At 39.2% G+C, this 19,180-nt stretch overlaps 3 protein-coding genes and 1 long non-coding RNA gene across 4 annotated transcripts; all 4 read right to left on the bottom strand.

Moving 5' to 3' along the window:
- Positions 1–293: 293 nt before the first annotated feature.
- On the bottom strand, positions 294–846 carry LOC121862604 (glycine-rich protein 3-like). The gene is made up of 2 exons (XM_042360921.1): positions 743–846; positions 294–623 (listed from the first exon to the last, which is right to left on the bottom strand). The coding sequence occupies exons 1-2, from the start codon at positions 752–754 to the stop codon at positions 351–353; spliced, it is 285 nt and encodes a 94-aa protein (XP_042216855.1). The 5' UTR covers positions 755–846; the 3' UTR covers positions 294–350.
- A 3,899-nt stretch (positions 847–4,745) lies between these two features.
- LOC121862603 (neuropeptide-like protein 31) lies at positions 4,746–5,302 on the bottom strand. Its single transcript, XM_042360920.1, has 2 exons — positions 5,219–5,302; positions 4,746–5,099 (listed from the first exon to the last, which is right to left on the bottom strand). Exons 1-2 carry the CDS (start codon positions 5,228–5,230, stop codon positions 4,809–4,811), a joined length of 303 nt encoding a protein of 100 aa, XP_042216854.1. The 5' UTR covers positions 5,231–5,302; the 3' UTR covers positions 4,746–4,808.
- A 3,923-nt stretch (positions 5,303–9,225) lies between these two features.
- Positions 9,226–9,749, bottom strand: LOC121862605. Its single transcript, XR_006088262.1, has 2 exons — positions 9,700–9,749; positions 9,226–9,580 (listed from the first exon to the last, which is right to left on the bottom strand). It is a non-coding gene; the product is annotated as an uncharacterized LOC121862605 (long non-coding RNA).
- A 3,935-nt stretch (positions 9,750–13,684) lies between these two features.
- LOC121862602 (neuropeptide-like protein 31) lies at positions 13,685–14,294 on the bottom strand. Its single transcript, XM_042360919.1, has 2 exons — positions 14,186–14,294; positions 13,685–14,066 (listed from the first exon to the last, which is right to left on the bottom strand). Exons 1-2 carry the CDS (start codon positions 14,195–14,197, stop codon positions 13,776–13,778), a joined length of 303 nt encoding a protein of 100 aa, XP_042216853.1. The 5' UTR covers positions 14,198–14,294; the 3' UTR covers positions 13,685–13,775.
- Positions 14,295–19,180: the final 4,886 nt, after the last annotated feature.

Below are 19,180 nucleotides of genomic sequence, written 5' to 3'. Positions count from 1 at the left end.
GGTTAATTTGCTTGTGCCGATTCGGTATTTCGAGGGCTTTTTTCCACTGCATTACAATCATTTAAATAAACCAGGAGAAATTCAGATCTGTTACATTAGTGTATGCGAATTGGAGACGGCCAGGTGTGTTCAAACCACGCATCTTAACTCTAGAGTTAACAGTGCGTCTGAAGGTTACATCCGTACTGTTATGAGCGTGTGTGATAAAATAAACCGTTCTTTTTTTAAACTATTGAGTTAAAGAGTACAGCAGGAATAAAAAAAAATGGGTTTTATTAAACACAATAGAAGCACAAGAATTTTTATTTTTTAAGGTTTATAAATTCTTTGGCGTTTTCGTAACGACCATATCAATAACGTCCATAGACACCGTATCCTCTGTAACCTTCACCGTAACCCCCATGAGCATAACCTTGTCCTCCATGGTACGAATCACCATAGCCTCCGTAGTCATAATCACCACGACCACCACGTCCACCTTGGCCATAGGAGTAATGACCACGACCGCCATGGCCGTAGTCATCGTGTCCTTGTCCATAGTCTTCGTACTGTCCATAGCCACCATACCCAGGATCCGCCATAGCAAACACCACAAGAAGTAAAACAGACAACCAAACGATCACCTGAAAAATAAAAAACTTTAAGTCAATAATTTAGATATAAGTTTTGTACAAATCCATCGACATCCACAAAGTTCAGTAAACTTACATCACGTACAGTAATGAGTTTTCATTATACTTACCATCTTGTGCATGTTGAGTGCAGAAAGGTCCAGTTGAGACTGACTCTCCGGCGGCCTCCTGCCGCCTTTATAGTGTACCCTTTGATGACGTCACCACCACCATCAGTCACAACCGAACCAGTCATTCAGTCAGTCAAGGTAACATAAATGTCATGACCTTACACTGACCTTACATTTCCTCCATTCTTGTTGCCTCTGGTGACTGTTGAGATAACTGAAGAATAAAAGGAAACTTTTATATTTGTTTACCTTATAATAATGTTTCTCTTATATGTTGATGTTATGATGTATTACCGAGCCTCAACAATTTGGTCTTTTCGTCCATATTCTTATTAAAGAATAAATTAGTCACCAAGAATAATAGATTAAGAGAGATACATTAGTCTTGTGTGTGTTTAGTCTTATCTGTAGTGAGGCAGTAATTATGGTCTTTCTGTGCACTTTAATACAGTTTATTGTACTTAACCTAATCCAACCAGACGTAGCGTAACCTAACTTACCTATCCCAACTTAACGTAGCGTAACCTAACCTAACTTAACCTGACAGCATAACCTAACCTAACCTTACCTGTCACGGGTGAATCTAGGATTATTCCCGGTTTCATAATTAACTTTCGTCAACTATTTCTGTTGGTTTTTATGTTCGCTATCTATCTCCTGTACTGTTTTAATACCAACTGTCATACGATGTGCTAATCCTCTTATGACTCAGCCATTGCCCCTTGTCCCTTTATTTCATTGTCCTGATTATGTAGTTTTTTGAGTCAGGTGCAGGAAGAAATTGTAACTTATACTTCTCTGTCTGGTAAATGGGTCGCACAGAGATGGTTCGTCAGCTCGTTTCATCAACACGGTGCCGGGTTCAGCTGAGAGTTCGTACACCTTGCATTATACCCCTTTTAATATGTTACCCTCCAGCCTTGCCTTACATCTATAGTACATTGTATTTAGATAATCTGATCATACAATTTTGTTACCTTGTTTTATATTTTATGTCAATATTAGTTCAGCTAGGGTTGTTTGTTTGACTCTTGTGGTAGCGCGTGTGCCTTGAGCCAGTACCGGGGAGACAGGTAATACATTTGCTCTCCACTCGTCGAGTCAAATTCAATTTCAAAACATTTATTGACAAATACATCAAAAGGAGCTGGTTAGCATGCTAACTAGCCCACCCAAAACTAGTCTTAACAAGAGCTCTTTAAAATTGTACTAATCATAAATGAGATATGTATACAACAAATAGATCTGCATAAAATCTATAATCTTATGTTAAACTTAGCATCTTCTCTCGTCTAAGATATTTTTCAGAACCATTTCATTGTCTCTACTGCCAAGATTGTTATGCCTAGCATTCAAATCACCAATTAGTAAACAATCATCAGCAAAACTAATGTCCGGCAGATCATCAACTGTCAAGGAATCAGCAGGCACATAAACATTTATAATGAACAGTGTAGCATCTTGAAGCGTAATACTAACACAAATACTCGGTACCGTTTATTTTTAGAGCGGAATGAATATCTTTGATATAAGTCGTCAAACCTCAACAATTTCCAGTCAAATCAGCTGGCAATTCAAAACTTTGATAACCTCTTAGTTGCAAAGATATTCCGTTTGACCCAACCTCTTGCAAAGCCGCAACATTAATACTACTAGAATGAACATATGCATGAAGATCCGTTAAACTTTATTTTTTTTCAAACTATTAACATTCATGGAAATTAAGCTGACATTATGACCCACCAGAATAAATTTTTCCCTCTTGTTCTTCACCGAAATAAGAACATTCTTTTTGACGTCGTCCCTTAGATTTTCCATATATTCCAAAACAGAGTCAAGAATGCTCGTCAGATCACCGAGCGTTTCCTTGTTTACTTCATTCTCTTTAGAAACCGAACCAACTCTATTTCCTAACAGACTATGATTACCATTTTGCTCTAGATTGCTATCCACAATAACATTATTTGATTCCATCTCTACTAATGTTTCATTTTCTTTTGGACAATCTTTATTAACAAGAGCAACATCACTATATGGCACAAGGTTCACCAAGCATTTCTTGATATCCATTACTGTTTGTCTGAACTCATCAATCTCCTTACGGAGTTCTACTAGACTGTTAGGGGCTGTAAGGTTATTGCCCCCGTTGCATATGTCCTTCTGTGCTGCTGCATTACGTATTTCCATATGCTTTTCCCACACATTTACAGCACTTGGTGTGCCTGCAATATCGCTCCTTACAGTATTACCTTTATCCTCTCGATTAGTGGACTGAGATCGTGATTGCAATGGACTCCAGTCTTTTTCATCATTACATTCTCAAAACCTTCTGTAGTTAAATACCTAACTGCTTCCTCATCCTTCACAGTAATGTAAGGAATATGTTTACCCTCTTTAAAGAGCACTTGATACCCTTGATGGCGCTTAGTGAGTCTAACTGACCACTTTACTGCCATCTAAACTATCAATGGGGTCTACACTCGTTGTACTGATCATGGTTGAAGTGACTCACACTGGGTCTCGTGCTCACAATTTTGTCTGGCAATGCTTGAAGTACGGCTGTGTGTAAAGGTGATTAGTGGATCTTGGTTTCGGCTATCACTGTCAGGATAAATATTAAACAAACCAAAGATACTTTTTTTTAATAAATTCATTGTTATTTAAGGTCCTGAGAAATTTCCAAATGTTTGTACATTTGTTTAATAAATAAAATTTGACGAGAATCTTGTGGCAGCTGTGGTTTTAGTAGAGTTGCCAATTCATTAATAAAATTTACTTCATTATTTAAGCAAATCTACGAAAATTTGGAAACTTTTCAACCTTAAATAACAATGAATAGTGTATTAATATAAAAATTCTACATTTGGTTTGCTTAATACTTAACCTGAGTGATACAGCCGAAAACAGAGCCACCAATCACCTTTACATGCAGCCTTACTTCAAGTATTACCAGACAAAATTGTGAGCACGAGGGGTGGGGTCGGTACATCTTTGGCTGACGGTACGTTGACTACGTATCTCCGCCAGGAAGGACGTCCCCCATCAACCTCCTCGTCGCTGCAACACTCACCACACGCACTAAAAGTTTGTCCCTTTATACTGCCTGTGCCTACCAACACCCTTTCCTCCTGACCAATCTCTCTCCAAACATTTGACTTATTTGGGACCTGTCACACCTTGCCATTAGCAAATGTATTGTATCGGAAATTCCAACCCTACACTATCATATGATTATATAAGTTGCCGATGAAATTCATGGTCCTTCAGGTACTTAATCCATTTTATGCACGTCGATTACGCAAACAAACTCTAGGCTCTTTAAATCACTTTTGCACTGAGCCTTGCACAGGATGCAAAGGGGTGCTCAATAACCTAGCCCCATTTTATGACAAATTTAAGAAAAAAAATTCTTGAGAGGGACTTCAAGCCAAATGTCTCGCCAGAAAAATAATTCGCAGATGTATTTCCAGCCACAGGATTCTATTCTCCCAGCCTTACGGGTCATGGGCCACGTACGGCAAACACGTGGTAAGAGGTAATCTCCATCCATTACCTTAAGGCCCCCGACTAGCCCGCTTTTAATGCAAGCTGTGTCAAGGATCAATCCAATACATTGTATGTTTTGCAATTGATATTTCTCGGTGCTGCCGATTAATAATGGTCTTGTTACAAGAGAGTCAACCCCCAAAAACACTGGTTAATCACGGTAAATTAGGTTGATTTGCCTGTGCCGATTTGGTATTTCGAGGGCTTTTTTTTCACTGCATCACAATCATTTAAATAAACCAGGAGAAATTCAGATCAGTTACATCAGTGTGTGCGAGTAGGAGACGGCCAGTTGTGTTCAAACCACGCATCTTAACTAGACGTAATAGTACGTCTGAAGGTTACATTCGTACTGTTATGAGCGCGTGTGATAAAATAAACCGTTCCGTTTTTAAACTGTTGAGTTAAAGAATACACTAAAATTATAAAAAAAAAATGGGTTTTATTAAACACAATAGAAGCACAAGAATTTTTATTTTTGAAGGTTTATAAATTCCTTGGCGTTTTCGTTACGACCATATCAATAACGTCCATAGTCACCGTATCCTCTGTAACCTTCACCGTAACCCCCATGAGCATAACCTTGTCCTCCATGGTACGAATCACCATAACCTCCGTAGTCATAATCACCACGACCACCATGTCCACCTTGGCCATAGGAGGAATGACCACGACCGCCATATCCACCACGACCGCCACGGCCGTAGTCATCGTGTCCTTGGCCATAGTCTTCGTACTGTCCATAGCCACCATACCCAGGATCGGCCATAGCAACCACCACAAGAAGTAAAACAGACAACCAAACGATCACCTGAAAAAGAAAAAAATTTAAGTCAATAATTTAGATGTAAGTTTTCTACAAATCCATCGACATCCACAAAGTTCAATAAACTTACATCACGTACAGTAATGAGCTTTTATTTGACTTACCATCTTGTGCATGTTGAGTGCAGAAAGGTCCAGTTGAGACTGACTCTCCGGCGGCCTCCTGCCGCCTTTATAGTGTACCCTTTGATGACGTCACCACCACCATCAGTCACAACCAAACCAGTCATTCAGTCAGTCAACTTAACATATATGTCATGACCTTACACTGTCGTGTTACATTTCCTCCATTCTTGTTGCCTCTGGTGACTGTTGAGATAACTGAAGAATAAAAGGAATCTTTTATATTTGTTTACCTTATAATAATGTTTTTCTTATATGTTGATGTTATGATGTATTACCGAGCCTCAACAATTTGGTCTTTTCGTCCATATTCTTATTAGTGAATAAATTAATCAAGAGTAATAGATTAAGAGAGATACATTAGTCTTGTGTGTGTTTAGTCTTATCTGTAGTGAGGCAGTAATTATGGTCTTTCTGTGCACTTTAATACAGTTTATTGTGCTTAACCTAATCCAACCAGACGTAGCGTAACCTAACTTACCTATCCCAACTTAACGTAGCGTAACCTAACCTAACTTAACCTGACAGCATAACCTAACCTAGCCTTACCTGTCACGGGTGAATCTAGGATTATTCCCGGTTTCATAATTAACTTTCGTCAACAATTTCTGTTGGTTTTTATGTTCGCTATCTATCTCCTGTACTGTTTTAATACCAACTGTCATACGATGTGCTAATCCTCTTATGACTCAGCCATTGCCCCTTGTCCCTTTATTTCATTGTCCTGATTATGTAGTTTTTTGTGTCAGGTGCAGGAAGAAATTGTAACTTATACTTCTCTGTCTGGTAAATGGGTCGCACAGAGATGGTTCGTCAACTCGTTTCATCAACACGGTGCCGGGTTCAGCTGAGAGTTCGTACACCTTGCATTATACCCCTTTTAATATGTTACCCTCCAGCCTTGCCTTACATCTATAGTACATTGTATTTAGATAATCTGATCATACAATTTTGGTACCTTGTTTTATATTTTATGTCAATATTAGTTCAGCTAGGGTTGTTTATTTGACTCTTGTGGTAGCGCGTGTGCCTTGAGCCAGTACCGGGGAGACAGGTAATACATTTGCTCTCCACTCGTCGAGTCAAATTCAAATTCAAAACATTTATTGACAAATACATCAAAAGGAGCTGGTTAGCATGCTAACTAGCCCGCCCAAAACTAGTCTTAACAAGAGCTCTTTAAAATTGTACTAATCATAAAGGAGATATGTATACAACAAATAGATCTGCATAAAATCTATAATCTTATGTTAAACTTAGCATCTTCTCTCGTCTAAGATATTTTTCAGAACCATTTCATTGTGTCTACTGCCAAGATTGTTATGCCTAGCATTCAAATCACCAATTAGTAAACAATCATCAGCAAAACTAATGTCCGGCAGATCATCAAGTGTCAAGGAATCAGCGTGCACATAAACATTTATAATGAACAGTGTAGCATCTTGAAGCGTAATACTAACACAAATACTCGGTACCATTTATTTTTAGAGCGGAATGAATATCTTTGATATAAGTCGTGAAACCTCAATAATTTCCAGTCAAATCAGCTGGCAATTCAAAACTTTGATAACCTCTTACTTGCAAAGATATTCCGTTTGTCCCAACCTCTTGCAAAGCCGCAACATTAATACTACTAGAATGAACATATGCATGAAGATCCGTTAAACTTTATTTTTTTTCAAACTATTAACATTCATGGAAATTAAGCTGACATTATGACCCATTAGAATAAATTTTTCCCTCTTATTCTTCACCGAAATAAGAACATTCTTTTTGACGTCGTCCCTTAGATTTTCCATATATTCCAAAACAGTCAAGAATGCTCGTTATATCACCGAGCGTTTTCTTGTTTACTTCATTCTCTCTAGAAACCGAACCAACTCTATTTCCTAACAGACCATGATTACCATTTTGCTCTAGATTGCTATCCACAATAACATTATTTGATTCCGTCTCTACTAATGTTTCATTTTCTCTTGAACAATCTTTATTAACAAGAGCAACATCACTATATGGCACAAGGTTCACCAAGCATTTCTTGATATCCATTACTGTTTGTCTGAACTCATCAATCTCCTTACGGAGTTCTACTAGACTGTTTGGGGCTATAAGGTTATTGCCCCCGTTGTCTATGTCCTTCTGTGCTGCTGCGTTACGTATTTCCATATGCTTTTCCCACACATTTACAGCACTTGGTGTGCCTGCAATATCGCTCCTTACAGTATTACCTTTATCCTCTCGATTAGTGGACTGAGATCGTGATTGCAATTGCAATAGACTCCACAGTCTTTTCCATCACTACATTCTCAAAACCTTGTGTAGTTAAATATCTAACTGCTTCCTCATCCTTCACAGTAATGTAATGAATATGTTTACCGTCTTTAAAGAGCACTTGATACCCTTGTTGGCGCTTAGTGAGTCTAACTGACCACTTTACTGCCATCTAAACCATCAATGGGGTTTACACTCGTTGTACTGATCATGGTTGAAGTAACTCACATTGTCTCTCGTGCTCCCAATTTTACCTGGCAATGCTTGGAGTACGGCTGCGTGTAAAGGTGATTGGTGGATCTTGGTTTCGGCTTTATCACTGTCAGGATAAATATTAAATAAACCAGATACTTTTTTTTAATAAATTCATTGTTATTTAAGGACCTGAGAAATTTCCAAATGTTTGTACATTTGTTTAATAAATAAAATTTGACGAGAATCTTGTGGCAGCTGTGGTTTTAGTAGAGTTGCCAATTCATTAATATAATTTACTTCATTATTTAAGCAAATCTACTAAAATTTGGAAACTTCTCAACCTTAAATAACAATGAATAGTTTACTATAAAAATTCTACCTTTTGGTTTGCTTAATACTTAACCTGAGAGATACAGCCGAAAACAGAGCCACCAATCACCTTTACATGCAGCCTTACTTCAAGTATTGCCAGACAAATTTGCGAGCACGAGACTTAGGGTGGGGTCGGTGCATCTTTGGTTGACGGTACGTTGACTACGTATCTCCGCCAGGAAGGACGTCCCCCCATCAACCTCCTCGTCGCTGTAACACTCATCACACGCACTAAAAGTTTGTCCCTTTATACTGCAAATGCCTACCAACACCCTTTCCTCCTGACCAATCTCTCCAGACATTTGACTTATTTGGGACCTGTCACACCTTGCCATTAGCAAATGTATCGTACCGGAAATTCCAACCCTACATTATCATGTCATTATATAACTTGCCGATGTAATTCATGGTCCTTCAGGTACTTAATCCATTTTATGCACGTCGACTACGCAAGCAAACTAGGCGCTTTAATCAATTTTGCACTACGCCTTGCACAGGATGCAAGGGGGTGCTCAATAACCTAGCCCCATTTTATGACTAATTTAAGAAAAAATTCTTGATAAGGACTTCAAGCCAAGTCTCGCCAGAAAAATAATTCGCAGATGTATTTCCAGCCACAGGATTCTATTCTCCCAGCCTTACGGGTCATGGGCCACGTACGGCAAACACGTGGTAAGAGGTAATCTCCATGCATTACCTTAAGGCCCCCGACTAGCCCGATTTTAATGCAAGTTGTGTCAAGGATGAATCCAATACATTGTATGTCTTGCAATTTATATTTTTCGGTGCTGCCGACTAATAATGGTCAGGTTACAAGAGTCAAGAGAGTCAAACCCCGGAAACACTGGTTAGTCACGGTAAATTAGGTTAATTTGCCTGTGCCAATTCGGTATTTCAAGGGCTTTTTTTCACTGCATCACAATCATTTAAATAAACCAGGAGAAATTCAGATCAGTTACATTATTGTGTGCGAATAAGCGACGGCCAGATGTGTTCAAACCACGCATCTTAACACCAGACGTAACAGTACGTCTGAAGGTTACATTCGTACTATTATGAGCGCGTGTGATAAAATAAACCGTTCCGTTTTTAAACTATTGAGTTAAAGAATACAGTAAGATTATAAAAAAATGGTTTTATTAAACACAATAGAAGCACAAGAATTTTTATTTTTCAAGGTTTATAAATTCCTTGGCGTTTTCCTTACGACCATATCAATAACGTCCATAGTCACCGTATCCTCTGTAACCTTCACAGTAACCCCCATGAGCATAACCTTGTCCTCCATGGTAGAGAATCACCAAAGCCTCCGTAGTCATAATCACCACGACCGCCACGTCCACCTTGGCCATAGGAGTAATGACCACGACCGCCATATCCACCACGACCGCCATGGCCGTAGTCATCGTGTCCTTGGCCGTAGTCTTCGTACTATCCATAGCCACCATACCCAGGATCGGCCATAGCAACCACCACAAGAAGTAAAACAGACAACCAAACGATCACCTGAAAAAGAAAAAAATTTAAAACAATAATTTAGATGTAAGTTTTCTACAAATCCATCGACATCCACAAAGTTCAATAAACTTACATCACGTACAGTAATGAGCTTTTATTTGACTTACCATCTTGTGCATGTTGAGTGCAGAAAGGTCCAGTTGAGACTGACTTTCCGGCGGCCTCCTGCCGCCTTTATAGTGTACCCTTTGATGACGTCACCACCACCATCAGTTACAACTGAACCAGTCATTCAGTCACTCAGTCAACTTAACATAAATGTCATGACCTTACACTGTCGTGTTACATTTCCTCCATTCTTGTTGCCTCTGGTGACTGTTGAGATAACTGAAGAATAAAAGGAAACTTTTATATTTGTTTACCTTATAATAATGTTTCTCTTATATGTTGATGTTATGATGTATTACCGAGCCTCAATAACTTGGACTTTTCGTCCATATTCTTATTTAGTGAATAAATTAATCAAGAGTAATAGATTAAGAGAGATACATTAGTCTTGTGTGTGTTTAGTCTTATCTGTAGTGAGGCAGTAATTATGGTCTTTCTGTGCACTTTAATACAGTTTATTGTACTTAACCTAATCCAACCAGACGTAGCGTAACCTAACTTACCTATCCCAACTTAACGTAGCGTAACCTAACCTAACTTAACTTAACCTGACAGCATAACCTAACCTAGACTAACCTGTCACGGGTGAATCTAGGATTATTCCCGGTTTCATAATTAACTTTCGTCAACTATTTCTGTTGGTTTTTATGTTCGCTATCTATCTCCTGTACTGTTTTAATACCAACTGTCATACGATGTGCTAATCCTCTTATGACTCAGCCATTGCCCCTTGTCCCTTTATTTCATTGTCCTGATTATGTAGTTTTTTGAGTCAGGTGCAGGAAGAAATTGTAACTTATACTTCTCTGTCTGGTAAATGGGTCGCACAGAGATGGTTCGTCAGCTCGTTTCATCAACACGGTGCCGGGTTCAGCTGAGAGTTCGTACACCTTGCATTATACCCCTTTTAATATGTTACCCTCCAGCCTTGCCTTACATCTATAGTACATTGTATTTAGATAATCTGATCATACAATTTTGGTACCTTGTTTTATATTTTATGTCAATATTAGTTCAGCTAGGGTTGTTTATTTGACTCTTGTGGTAGCGCGTGTGCCTTGAGCCAGTACCGGGGAGACAGGTAATACATTTGCTCTCCACTCGTCGAGTCAAATTCAATTTCAAAACATTTATTGACAAATACATCAAAAGGAGCTGGTTAGCATGCTAACTAGCCCGCCCAAAACTAGTCTTAACAAGAGCTCTTTAAAATTGTACTAATCATAAAGGAGATATGTATACAACAAATAGATCTGCATCAAATCTACCGTCTTGTGTTAAAAAGAGCATCTTCTCTAGTCTAAGATATTTTTCAGAACCATTTCATTGTCTCTACTGCCAAGATTGTTATGCCAAGCATTCAAATCACCAATTAGTAAACAATCATCAGCAAAACTAATGTCCGGCAGATCATCAACTGTCAAGAAATCAGCGTGCACATAAACATTTATAATGAACAGTGTAGCATCTTGAAGCGTAATACTAACACAAATACTCGGTACCAATTATTTTTAGAGCGGAATGAATGTCTTTGATATAAGTCGTCAAACCTCAGTAATTTCCAGTCAAATCAGCTGGCAATTCAAAACTTTGATAACCTCTTAGTTGCAAAGATATTCCGTTTGACCCAACCTCTTGCAAAGCCGCAACATTAATACTACTAGAATGAACATATGCATGAAGATCCGTTAAACTTTATTTTTTTTCAAACTATTAACATTCATGGAAATTAAGCTGACATTATGACCCACCAGAATAAATTTTTCCCTCTTGTTCTTCACCGAAATAAGAACATTCTTTTTGACGTCGTCCCTTAGATTTTCCATATATTCCAAAACAGAGTCAATAATGCCCGTCAGATCACCGAGCGTTTTCTTGTTTACTTCATTCTCTGTAGAAACCGAACCAACTATATTTCCTAACAGACTATGATTACCATTTTGCTCTAGATTGCTATCCACAATAACATTATTTGATTCCATCTCTACTAATGTTTCATTTTCTTTTGGACAATCTTTATTAACAAGAGCAACATCACTCTATGGCACAAGGTTCACCAAGCATTTCTTGATATCCATTACTGTTTGTCTGAGCTCATCAATCTCCTTACGGAGTTCTACTAGACTGTTAGGGGCTGTAAGGTTATTGCCCCCGTTGCCTATGTCCTTCTGTGCTGCTGCGTTACGTATTTCCATATGCTTTTCCCACACATTTACAGCATTCGGTGTGCCTGCAATATCGCTCCTTAGAGTATTACCTTTATCCTCTCGATTAGTGGACTGAGATCGTGATTGCAATGGACTCCACAGTCTTTTTCATCATTACATTCTCAAAACCTTCTGTAGTTAAATACCTAACTGCTTCCTCATCCTTCACAGTAATGTAAGGAATATGTTTACCCTCTTTAAAGAGCACTTGATACCCTTGATGGCGCTTAGTGAGTCTAACTGACCACTTTACTGCCATCTAAACCATCAATGGGGTCTACACTTGTTGTACTGATCATGGTTGAAGTGACTCACACTGAGTCTCGTGCTCCCAATTTTACCTGGCAATGCTTGGAGTACGGCTGCGTGTAAAGGTGATTAGTGGATCTTGTTTTCGGCTTTATCACTGTCAGGATAAATATTAAACAAACCAAAGATACTTTTTTTTAATAAATTCATTGTTATTTAAGGTCCTGAGAAATTTTGAAATGTTTGTACATTTGTTTAATAAATTCAATTTGACGAGAATCTTGTGGCAGCTGTGGTTTTAGTATAGTTGCCAATTCATTAATAAAATTTACTTCATTTAAGCAAATCTACGAAAATTTGGAAACTTTTCAACCTTACATAACAATGAATAGTTTATTAATATAAAAATTCTATCTTTGGTTTGCTTAATACTTATCCTGAGTGATACAGCCGAAAACAGAGCCACCAATTACCTTTACATGCAGCCTTACTTCAAGTAGTGCCAGACAAAATTGTGAGCACGAGACTTACGGTGGGGTCGGTGCATCTTTGGCTGACGGTACTTTGACTACGTATCTCCGCCAGGAAGGACGTCCCCTATCAACCTCCTACTCGTCACTGCAACACTCATCACACGCACTAAAAGTTTGTCCCTTTATACTGCAAATGCCTATGTGCCTAGCAACACCCTTTCCTCGTGACCAGTATCTCTCCAGACATTACTTATTTGGGACCTGTCACACCATGCCATTAGCAAATGTATTGTATCGGGAACTCCAACCCCACGCTATCATCCTGTCATTATATGTAACTTGCCGATGCAATCCATGGTACTTGAGGTACTTACGCCATTTTATGCGCGTCGACTACGCACGCATAAACTCTAGGCGCTGTAATCACTTTTGCACAGGATGCAAGGAAGTGTCAATAACCTAGCCCCATCTGACATATTAGAAAAATTTTGATCGGCATTTCAACCCAAATGTCTCGCCAGAAAAATAAATCTTAGATGTATTTTCAGCCACAGGATTCTATTCCCCCAGCCTTACGGATCGTGGGCCACGTACGGCAAACACTGGGTGAGAGTTAATCTCCAACCATTACTTTAAGGCCTACGACTGGTCCTCTTTTAATGCAGGCTGTGTCAAGGAGCAATCTAATATATGGGATGTCTTACAATTAATATTTTTCGGTGCTGCAGATTAGTAATGGTCATGTTACAAGAGAGTCAACCCCAGGAACACTAGTTAGTCACGGTAAATTAGGTTAATTTGCCTGTGCCGATTCGGTATTCCGAGGACGGTTTTTCACTGCATTACAATCATTTAAATAAACCAGGAGAAATTCAGATCTGTTACATTTGTGTGTGCGAATAGGAGACGGCCAGGTGTGTTCAAACCACGCATCTTAACTCCAGACGTAACATTACGTCTGAAGGTTACATCCGTACTGTTATGAGCGCGTGTGATAAAATAAACCGTTATGTTTCGTAAACTGTTGAGTTAAGGAATACATCAAAATCCTTAAAAAAAAATTGGGTTTTATTAAACACAAAAGAAGCACAAGAATTTTTATTTTGTAAGGTTTATAAATTCCTTGGCGTTTTCCTTACGACCATATCAATAACGTCCATAGTCACCGTATCCTCTGTAACCTTCACCGTAACCCCCATGAGCATAACCTTGTCCTCCATAGTCCGAATCACCGTAGCCTCCGTAGTCATAATCACCACGACCGCCACGTCCACCTCGGCCATAGGAGTAATGACCACGACCGCCATATCCACCACGACCGCCATGGCCGTAGTCATCGTGCCCTTGGCCATAGTCTTCGTACTGACCATAGCCACCATACCCAGGATCGGCCATAGCAACCACCACAAGAAGTAAAACAGACAACCAAACGATCACCTGAAAAAGAAAAAATTTTAAGTAAATAATTTAAATGTAAGTTTTGTACAAATCCATCGACATCCACAAAGTTCAATAAACTTACATCACGTACAGTAATGAGCTTTTATTTGACTTACCATCTTGTGCATGTTGAGTGCAGAAAGGTCCAGTTGAGACTGACTCTCCGGCGGCCTCCTGCCGCCTTTATAGTGTACCCTTTGATGACGTCACCACCACTATCAATTCACAACTGAACCAGTCATTCAGTCACTCAGTCAAGGTAACATAAATGTCATGACCTTACACTGTCGTGTTACATTTCCTCCATTCTTGTTGCCTCTGGTGACTGTTGAGATAACTGAAGAATAAAAGGAAACTTTTATATTTGTTTACCTTATAATAATGTTTCTCTTATATGTTGATGTTATGATGTATTACCGAGCCTCAACAATTTGGTCTTTTCGTCCATATTCTTATTAAAGAATAAATTAGTCACCAAGAATAATAGATTAAGAGAGATACTTACCTATAACAACTTAGCGTAGCGTAACCTAACCAAACTTAACCTGACATAGCATAACCTAACCTAGACTAACCTGTCACGGGTGAATCTAGGATTATTCCCAGTTTCATAATTAACTTTCGTCAACTATTTCTGTTGGTTTTTATGTTCGCTATCTATCTCCTGTACTGTTTTAATACCAACTGTCATACGATGTGCTAATCCTCTTATGACTCAGCCATTGCCCCTTGTCCCTTTATTTCATTGTCCTGATTATGTAGTTTTTTGAGTCAGGTGCAGGAAGAAATTGTAACTTATACTTCTCTGTCTGGTAAATGGGTCGCACAGAGATGGTTCGTCAGCTTGTTTCATCAACACGGTGCCGGGTTCAGCTGAGAGTTCGTACACCTTGCATTATACCCCTTTTAATATGTTACCCTCCAGACTTGCCTTACATCTATAGTACATTGTATTTAGATAATCTGATCATATAATTTTGGTACCTTGTTTTATATTTTTATGTCAATATTAGTTTAGCTAGGGTTGTTTATTTGACTCTTGTGGTAGCGCGTGTACCTTGAGCCAGTACCGGGGAGACAGGTAATACATTTGCTCTCCTCTCCACTCGTCTAGGTGTTTGGTGGTCACATTATCACATTCCCTATTTTTTTAAACAGATGCACTGAAACACGCATGAATATCTTGTAAATGCACTGTTTGTAGCGTTATACGCCTAATACATTATATTTTGGAGCCAAATTAATGTTTTTATACTTATATTGATGTGTGGTCATATTTTACAGGTAGAACTGACTGAAGATGAACACTGAGGACGAATCCGACAGACTGCCATCATAGAGGCCACGTGTAGGCTGTATCACCACCCATTCCTCGGATGAAGAGATTGACCAGCTGATATCACCACAAAGTGTGGACTCGTGGAAAACATTACTAAATGCATCCCAAACACGAAAACCTGGAGTAATTCTGGAACTGGAAAATCATTCCTGAAGGAGAGATCCCATCAATCCAGTACCATCGAAAGTCACAGCATCTCCACAATAACTCCCACTAGTGGGAACCACCGTGGAGGAATGGGGGGAGAGGTTGAGGTCCTGTTGATCTGATGAGCCATACCAGCGGGAGGTGGGGGGGGGGAGGGGGTCCCTTCCATAAGTTGAAAAGGACTTCCCATAACGGAAGTGTCATTAGGGAAGATTGAGACTACAGTAAAGGGTTCTCTTGAGTTGCTCGCTTTGAGTGCTAGCTTGTGGCACCTTTCCTCCGGCCCAGTCCGCACAGGCTGGATCAAGGGAAGTATATAAAAGGTAGCACGTCTAAGAGCTACTTAATGTAGATCCCCATAGTACGCACGCCTGGCCACTAGATGGCACTCATTAAATGACGGGAAAAGTTACGTCGGCTGTGTTTTCTTTACTCTTGGCCGCTGAACATGGTGACTGACTTGAGTTACACAGATATGGCGAGAAGGAACGGGTTTCACCAGTGTGTTGTGTGCGGCACAAATAAAAATAAAGACATGAGGTTTCATTACTTCTCAAACGACAAGGAAAGGCAAGCAGATATATTTAGTAAGCATGACACAAGTTTAAACTCATTTTCAAAAGCAAGCAAAGAAGATGAGCAAAACTCGTGAACCAAGGTTCATTTTCAAAAGTATACAATATGGTAATGTTATAGGCGACAGGAAGCACCAGAAGGACTTTATGGAATTACACCAAATTTTCAGATGATGTTTGAATGATCTAAAGACAATGTTATGACTGCACAGAATCCGTTAAAGCATTACCTAAGCTTGCCTAACCTAACCTAACCTGGAAAATTTAGTCTCTGATCATACAGTTTTGGAAGTTAAAATTATATGATATTATATTTATTTTTTATTAATTAAATGATCGACTTTCATTTCTTTCGATCACAAATCACGTATTCAGCCTAACCTGAGGAGGTAAATTTGTATTTGGAGGGGAAACGTCACGAATGTTCTAGAATTGTTGAGAATAATTAAATATAAGATGAAAATCACAATATTCGAATAATGTCAAACTATAACACCAAAATAAATATAGAGTTCCACAGTTGGACACTACCAAATCTTACCTGCATTTTAACTTCATTTAACCGAGTAGTTCATCGTTTGTCAACCTTTCTTTATTTTTGAGAATACTGGCCTCTTCGCCTTTCGGTTATTTTCCGTCGAAGCTGTTTTTTTCCTTTGTCGTTTTCTTTGGAGCTCATACTTTTGTTCTTTGTTTTTCACCTTCCATTCTCCTTCCTGGTCTTGTTGCGGTATGTTTTCGTAAAGGTCGAAAAAATGATAATTTTAATGTTACTGTATCTGGCTTCGTTCGTCTTTCCTTCGCTCTTGTTTGGGTATTGAGTCTTCTTTTCATCTGTCTTCACTACAAGGAGAGCCTCCTTGTAGCTCAATTATTTCTTGCTTCACAATTTAGCCACCCTACACTCCTCCCTCCACCTGGGACACTCCCGGCCGGAGGAGGAGTGAGGGCCACCACAAGCTGCGCCGAGCAGTTGGTGTGCTGGTGCCCGTGTGTCCTGCAAGTGGCACAAACCTCCCGAGCTCGACACTTCCCTGCCAGATGGCCATACCTCTGGCATTTCTAGCACCTTGTGGGTCTTTTTTCATACGGTCTTACAGGGATGTTCCCCCATCCCAGCAATACGGTGCTTTGGATAACCAGCCAGTGCAGTTAAGCTTGTCAGCTTCTGTACTATTGAAAGCTGGTCTCCGATTAGCTCGGCCAGCTCTTCTTTTTCAAGATGGTCTATCTTGGTGTGGGAGATTACTCCCAACACAAAGTTATCCGCTGTATAAGCTTCCACGTGGATCTTTATCTCGTTAATTTTTTTATGTTGGCTACTTGCTGGGCCTGTCCCCATTCCGCGAAGGTGACCATAAGGCCACCACTCACCGGTCTGCGGACGACCCGTGTCACCCCCCCCCCCTCCCCGATTCCTAAGACGTCAAAAAAATTCCTTAGAACAAGGAGGTTTAGGCTTGGGTGAAGGACATTCGACTGGATACAGTCTTACTACCTTCGCCTGGTCACAAGTCAGCGTTGTACCCATCGTCAGGATCACGTAGCACCTCGGGAGTAAAGAAGATCTTGCCTCGCCGACGTGCAGGTCTAGACTGTCAACCTAAAAGAAGTTTAAAGGCTGGACTTGGAACGTCTCGTATACCTTTACAGGCTGGTCCTCAATATGGATTTTCTGTCCATGACTGGTATTTGTCACACGAGAAAAGATGACCTACTATGGTAATAAAGGATTAGACGGCTAATACCAGAAAAACTTTATGGGTGTACGTTACTGTACATAATACTTCAACATTAATGTGCACCCAATAAAAAATGATTCGGCTCCCTTAGGGCGTGATACAATATTATGAACATGAATTAACCCAATAATTTAGCAGTAATCTAACAAATGTGTTACAAGTGAATACTCTCTTAAGTTATGCATACATTTAGATAAGGCTAAATATTTTAATGTTGGTACAGTTTGCCTTTTTAATTTGAAGTTCATGTTCTCTGTAAATGGATCTTACATTTGCTGCCTGAACTTAAAAGAAATTTTAGCCAGTAAATGTAGTTTCTAGACATTAAAAGTAGCATAGCTCTTAATTTAATATAATTTATTACTGTAGAACATGTAACTCAGTGTTTTATAGTCTCTAGAACAACATATATAGTGAATAAAATTCTTAAAGCACTAAAAGCTTCTATTCAATTAATCCTTGCGTGAATATTATACACTTGATACATAATACTGTGTGGTGTACAAATCAAATCCATTAGCATTGTTGTGATTGAAGAGGATGACTTGACTTAAAGTGCATTTGAACAAACTTAAAAACCATTTTGTCCTCCCTTGACTGTTTCTAATAGCCAAAAGGTTGACCTTCGCAGGATTACATGAATTATAGGGGTGATATAGGAAATCCCTCAACTTGATTATAGGGGGATGCATCCCTTAGGATTTATGCTAGTGTACAACAATGTACAAGAAATATAAAAAGGAATATGGAGATAATTTATATAACGTACTTCTCGTTGAATATTTTTCTAGCATATTTATACCCTTAAGACAAAGAAGTTGTTTTCCTGGTCACTGGATGGCGGGCCAGTCGGAGGCCTTAATATAAAGTAATGGATGAAGATAAACTCTTACCACGTGTTTGCCGTGCGTGGCACACTACCCGTAAGGCTGGAGAATCCTGTGGCTGAAAATACACATGCGCTCGGTTTTCGTAAATTTGCTTAAATAATGAAGAAAATTATATTAATGAAACGACAACTAAACTACAGCTGCCACAATATTCTAGACAAATTTTCGTCTCAAACGTACAAGCATTTGGGAATTTCTCAGGACCTTTGACAGTGATTAGTTTATTATAAAAAGTTTACATTTGGTTTGTTTAATGTTTACTCTGACATGCCTTTGTGCTGCGAGTTAAAACTGTACCGGCCACGATAATGGCAGCATTTGGTTCGACTACCAGACCCACACCACCATCATATTGTGTTATAATAAGTCCCGCTCCTCGACCCCGGTCTCAGAAACACCAGTCCAGTTTACGGTAAAT

The sequence above is a fragment of the Homarus americanus genome, unplaced genomic scaffold (genome assembly GCF_018991925.1).
Source record: "Homarus americanus isolate GMGI-L3 unplaced genomic scaffold, GMGI_Hamer_2.0 scaffold31037, whole genome shotgun sequence".
NCBI lineage: Eukaryota > Metazoa > Arthropoda > Malacostraca > Decapoda > Nephropidae > Homarus > Homarus americanus.
The sequence above is the reverse complement of the archived record's forward strand: the minus strand, read 5'-3'. Positions and strand labels throughout refer to the sequence as shown.